Genomic DNA, 6,000 nt, shown 5'->3' on the forward strand with positions numbered 1-6,000 from the left:
TGTTCTTTGTACTGTATGTGGCTTCTAGTCATATTTTATTTTCTCAGCACCTACTCTGTCAGAGGGACAGAACAAGTTGTTGGCTACAGCGCTGGAGCTCCAGGAGTTGCAACATATTTCCTGACAATTGAGCTTGTAAGCAACTTTGTTCTAGAAGAGCTAAAGGATTTCATTGACCTGGGGTTGCAAAATCCCTTGAGCTTGGACTAGTCATATCAGTTACATCTTTGAAACCTATTTTGTCTTACTTTAAATGCAAGGAAAAGAAGAAAGTACAAGCATAGCTAATTCATGCAGATAGTTTAAGCAAAAACCTTTAACAAATTATTAGCAAGTCCCACATTGGTGCATGTTGATATGGAGCTCCTCGTTGCTGAGAAAGCTTACAGAAATGCTGCAGGTTGATTGCTGCTTCATATAACAACATAGATTAAGTAAACAAACAAACAAACAAACAAGAAAACTTGTTGCTTGGCTGTGGTGAAGTCAATGTTGATTCTATAGGAAAGATGGTCATGGGGTCTCTACCTGTAGTACTTAAGTTGTCCCCCTCTACCAACATTTATGGTATTTCATGGTCTTCAATAGTTTTAATCTGTTTGTTTAAAATATCCCTGTGAGATTAAGGAAAATGTCCTAATGTAATTTATAGGCTGCCCTCAGGTAGGGTCCAGTATTCTTTCCATTAGTGTTTTGACAGTTAGCTGCAGGGAGTGGGGCTCCCCCTGAAGCCATGGGAAGGGAGGAGAGAAGGTCTTTCAGACAGTGGTTCAGCCCACCTCACACACGCACCTCTTAATTAAACAGACTAATTACACTCTAGAAGCAGTTCCTCCCTTTTTCATTGGTCTTTAGAAGGGTCTTGGACAACTGACTTAGACTTGACCAAAACCATTTGAATGCATGTGGTGTGCTTTGATGATGGTGATCTCACTTTGAGCCTGCTGAGCGGGTGGGCATCATGCACAGACTAGTCCTTGGAGCCCTGACCTTGCTGCCAGCTCAATGATTTAATTCAAAGGCAAGCAAAGCTACTGAGAGGTGTGTCTTGCACTCCACAAGCACATCAGAGCCTTTGTGAATACTATGAATGTGGGAACTAAAGCAGTCTGCTGCTGTCTTCTCTCTTAGCACTTTTATTTCTAAAAGAACCATAATGGATATCAGAGGTAGTGCTATGGATGATGGAATGCTCCATCGAATCCTGGCAGAATTTTTGGCTTTGGTGAATAAAACCCTGAAAAGAGCAGGACTTTCATGAGGAAACAAGGATTGTGCAGTCTCCACCTCTGTGTGCATGTATGGGCTATATTATTCCTGCTTGTCTGTGGTTCTTCCTACAAATTTTTGAATCTGTTTTCCTCCTCGCCCCCCCTCAGCTTTTTTTTTCTTTTTTTTTTCTTCTCCCCCCCCCCCCCCCCCCCCCAGAGAACAATTCTCTCAGGTCTGACTTCCCTACCAGTTTTTATGGAAGTGGGCAGCTGAGCAGAGCAGACAAGTGTTATTAATGTCTCCACCGAGGGAAAAACTAATATGGGAGCTTGACCCTTATTAGACATCAGAAAATCCATAGAAAACTAGGATTCATTTGGTTCCACTCTTACAGAATGGTTTCCTTTTTTTTTTTTTTTTTTTTAAATTTGACCACTGAACTGAAAAATCACAGTCATACAGTCCTAATTAATAGATGATCTCCAAAGGAAAAGAAAGAATGTATCTCTCAGAACTTATATCATTGCATACTTAAAACATTTTCCACTGGGTAACATGTTGGTCACTCTTATGGTACGTATTAAATCATATTATAAATAATCTAAAAGACAATATTGGTTGTCTGTTTTTTTTTGTAAGATTGTGGTCCATGTACGTTTAAAATGATGCCAGGTGCCATATCATAGAAAACAATTTTTATTATATTATGCTTTGGCAGCAAGAGAAAAAATAAAGTAAAATGTTTTGCAGGATTACAGTTGTTTGATGGCCTTTGGTGATGTTCTCTTTTAGCTACAGTTTATACAGTCTTCTAGAACCAAGTAGCCAAAATGCATTTTCCTTATGGATTTTATAAGTACTTTATACCTTCAAACCTGTGTTTAGGTATAATATGCTGTTGAACCTGTCCTTTAAATTTTCATCTCAGTATTCAAACCACTGCTACCTGATGGACAAGTGCAGGTGTAAATGAAGTTACAAGCAGCCAAGCTAATACTGTATACATTATTTTAATTTTTATTTTTTTATCTGTGCTTAAATGACTGTATGTATATTTTCACCAAATACTTTTCAAAACTAAACCATAATTTATGTTTGCATTTTTAGCAGTTACTTCCCTTGAAAAGGCTTTAGAAAATGTTCTCTCTCTTCTTTTCTTCTTTTTCCACAAAACTCTTGTTAATGAGCCTGGTGTCTTCCAACCAAATTGAATTCACTGGATAGAATTCCTCACAAATATAACAAACACCAAAAGTATATAGTCAGTAATAGTCAGTTCTACCAAATCACTGTATTGTTGCCTTTGCAGACTGAATGTTTTTATTCTTTTTGTATATATAGCCAATCTACGCTCAGAGGATCTGAAATAGGAATGTACTGTCCCTTCCATGATGTAAGCTTGCAGTGCTCTTGTGAAAGCAGTAAGTCAGATGATTTACACCAGCTGAGCATATGTCCCATTGTGTCAACACAGTATGGAAGGGAACAGGCAATGCTGCATCCTCTGCTGTTGGCAACGTTTTCTTTTCCAGCACTTCCTGGATTTTTTCTGTGCTAGCCAAACCCTTAAAGTTACAGGAAATTTAAATGTAAATATCTTTTTCTTCTTCTTCTTTTTTTTTTTTTCCTGTTAATAGTTGTAGGTCAAATCACTTTTCATTACGTTTGTAAGATGCTACGCAAAGAGATTCCGTGTACCCTAAGGTAATGGTTTCGGTTGTTTATATCTACTGTACGCTTCCCCTAACATGATTTTGAATTTGTATCCTGTTGTAATTAAATAAAAAACTACTTCCTGTGTGTTGGTGGCACTGAGGTGATTTAAGTACTCAGGAGGCTCAACAATTAAAGTCATTGCACAATGAGTAGTGAGCAAAACTGAAAATTTTAATAGCCTTAGTTTTATCTTTCCTTTTCTGGTCTTCATTAGAGAACGAGAGACTTCAAAGGGGCAGGATAAAAAAATCTTCTAACTGTTTTCATGTCTTAGGATGGACAAAGAGGAAGGCAAATAACTAGATATGCCATTTTTTTTGCAGGGAAAGTCAGATAACTATTAAAACATGCACTTACACACAGAAATATGAAGTCAGATGTGGACAGCGTGATATATGTCATATCTCAGTGATCTTAATATAGAGGAACGAGCAAAAATAATTGTCTTTAATGTGTGTACTGTAGCAGATATCAATGAGAAGATATGTTTTTAAGTAGCATATTGAATTGGAGTAAAGAAAGGAAACAGTTTGTCTGTGAGGTTAGCTTTATGAATGGGATTTATTTTTATGTATATACAGCACATACCTTTTGGTTCTGCATACATCATGGCAGTGAAATCAATGGAATGATGTGGGTGAGAGCAAAACCGGACCCAATTAATTAGGCGGGAGTTGCACACACACACCTTGGGAAGGAATCTGATTCTCTCGGGTGAGTGGGAGGAAGATGAAATGCTCGGTATGGCTCCCTTAGGGAGGAACCAAAGCCTCCCTTACAACTGAAGTTATTCCTAATCTTCCCAAGGAGTGAAAGCCAAAGTCATTCCAAACCAAAATTCCTTTAAAATTTACTGGGAAGTGAAGTGACCATAGACATGCATTGCACCCCTTTTTTAACCTCTTACAGAAAAAGCTGCACATGCTACATTTGTTCCTGATGTTGCTTTTGAGGATAGTATTCCATATTCTTGGTAATGGTACTTGGAATCTGCCAGTGTTTTCATGGTTATTCATTTCTAGTAATTTTACAGCATATGCGTCATTGTTTTTAAGTTTTGGTGGGCCAAACATCACAAATGAGGAGTACAAATCAATGAATGAAATCTCATTTGCTAAGTGAGAATCTGCCTCTTTTGTTTCAAGCAGCCCGTGTCACCAGTGAAGATTTTCCAGATTCCGTGATGCCTGTCAGCTTCAGTAAGACATGTGACCTTCACAGGGAACTTGAAGATGAAGTGATTCCTTCATATATCAAACAGTTTGAGAGAGATGTTCAGGATGACATAATTCTGCTTGGCAGCTTTTCACTGGAACAGGTCAGAGTTAAGAACTATAAGACAATTTTATCACTGGCTTCATAACATGATGCTAGCTTGTTAACCTTGTACACCCCCATTCTATTTGACTGCCTAGTGATACATATGCTGTGAAGGAAAAAGGTAACCAATTTCATTGGCCAGCTTTATGTCTCTGGAACTTTGCTAAGCTAGCAGCAGAGCCTTTGTCTCCATTTCAATATGATTAAAAATAGATTGCCTTCACTGCTCCTTTCCTAAACAGTGGGGTGTCTCTGACTGCTCCACAGTAAATATTGAGCAATTGAGTTTCAATCAAGAGTCTAAGCTTAGGATATCTCTCTCTGAAAAATTTAACAGAGGCTTATTCATCTATCAACAAGGAAGTTCAGATTGGAACCCAGGAAGGATTTATGTAACAATATTTATTGTAGAGAAGCTAAAATTATTCTCAATTTATAAATCATTGTGTAAGATTATGGTTTTCCTATGGTTTTCTTTCTGTCATTTCACAGTCTGAAGAGACAAGGTCAGGTTTATGTTGACAAAGGTGCAAATTTTCAGGGTTGAAATGATTCTTTGGGCACCTAACTACCATTTGTCCCTTTGAAAAATCTCATACCGAGACAAGGGGACAGGAAAAGAGATTAATTGATGAATCTATCATTTTTAATTAGCAACATGAGAACAGTGCACTGGCTCTGATGGGCTTAAAATAGGCTATTCAGTGACTGATGGTGATCAAAGCTTTCTTTTATTTTCAGAAGATTTTTTTTTTTTTTTAATTTTCATTGTAGGACTAAACCTCATCATTGCCTAGCTCATGTTGGTGGGGGACACAATTTCTTTCTTTGGTGCTTCTGTCTTAACCCTGGTGTGGCTGTATTTCCTTCCAGCTGACTTTTTCATTGCTGTATGCATCATGGGTAGGAGGTGGTTTAGGGAATATTGTTCTGAGAACACAAAATGGGAGGAAAAAAAAGGGAAAAAGGCTCAGTATCAAGAAAATCACCTGCTTCTTGGCACTGATGGAGAAGGAATCTGGGAATAGATGAACTCGGGATACTGCACCTTTCCAGAAGAGGTTATAGTCTGTTGAGAGTCTGTACTTCAACTAAGTTTGGGTTATTTGGTTGTCTGAAGAGACTCAGAAGTCTCTGTGACACATGAAGAAACACAACAGATTTGTCAGTTCTGTGGTTACATTCCTTCTGAACAGAGTCATTAGGAAGCTGATGGGCTCACTTAGACCTACTTATTGCATTTCTATTTTATTTTCTTCCAAAGGAAAGTAAGTCTTTATTTAACATGATTGAGCTGGTATATCATCAGCTTGCAGATAGGGACTCAGTGCTTTATACTGCACAGAAAAAGTCTTGAATGCCTGTGTTTCCTGTCCCTTCCTGCCATGCATCTCTGACTTTAGCTGTCCAAGTCCTATTCAGGAATTCCATCATACTGATGTGGTATCAGGTGCTACATCCACATCATGCAATGCTGAGTGTAACAGGAGGATCACTATAAAATCTATACCAGTTTCTAAATTAGTGTTGTATACATCCATCCTTACCTTGGAAGCACATAGAAATGGGTCTTTCAGCCTCTATCAACAGAAAGCAGATGACACTGGAAACTGGGGTTGCAAACTGTGTTGGGTCTGTCTGGGATGGAGTCACCTTTCCCTGCATCAGCCCACACAGTGCTGTGTTCTGCACTTGTAGCTGGAACAGCACTGATATCACTCCAGTGTTGTGTCTATTGCTGCATAGTGCTGG

The 6,000-nt window shown here is 38.4% G+C and overlaps 1 protein-coding gene across 1 annotated transcript in view; it reads left to right on the forward strand.

Moving 5' to 3' along the window:
• The window catches only part of LOC137850562 (orofacial cleft 1 candidate gene 1 protein homolog), a 76,122-nt gene extending 71,791 nt beyond the window's left edge, over nt 1–4,331 (forward strand). The window contains exon 7 of the mRNA XM_068670766.1: nt 4,077–4,331. Within this exon, the coding sequence (XP_068526867.1) occupies nt 4,077–4,291 (215 nt within the window). The 3' untranslated portion in view covers nt 4,292–4,331. The remainder of the gene's footprint in view (nt 1–4,076) is intronic.
• Nucleotides 4,332–6,000: the final 1,669 nt, after the last annotated feature.

This window comes from Anas acuta, chromosome 2 (assembly GCF_963932015.1).
Source record: "Anas acuta chromosome 2, bAnaAcu1.1, whole genome shotgun sequence".
NCBI lineage: Eukaryota > Metazoa > Chordata > Aves > Anseriformes > Anatidae > Anas > Anas acuta.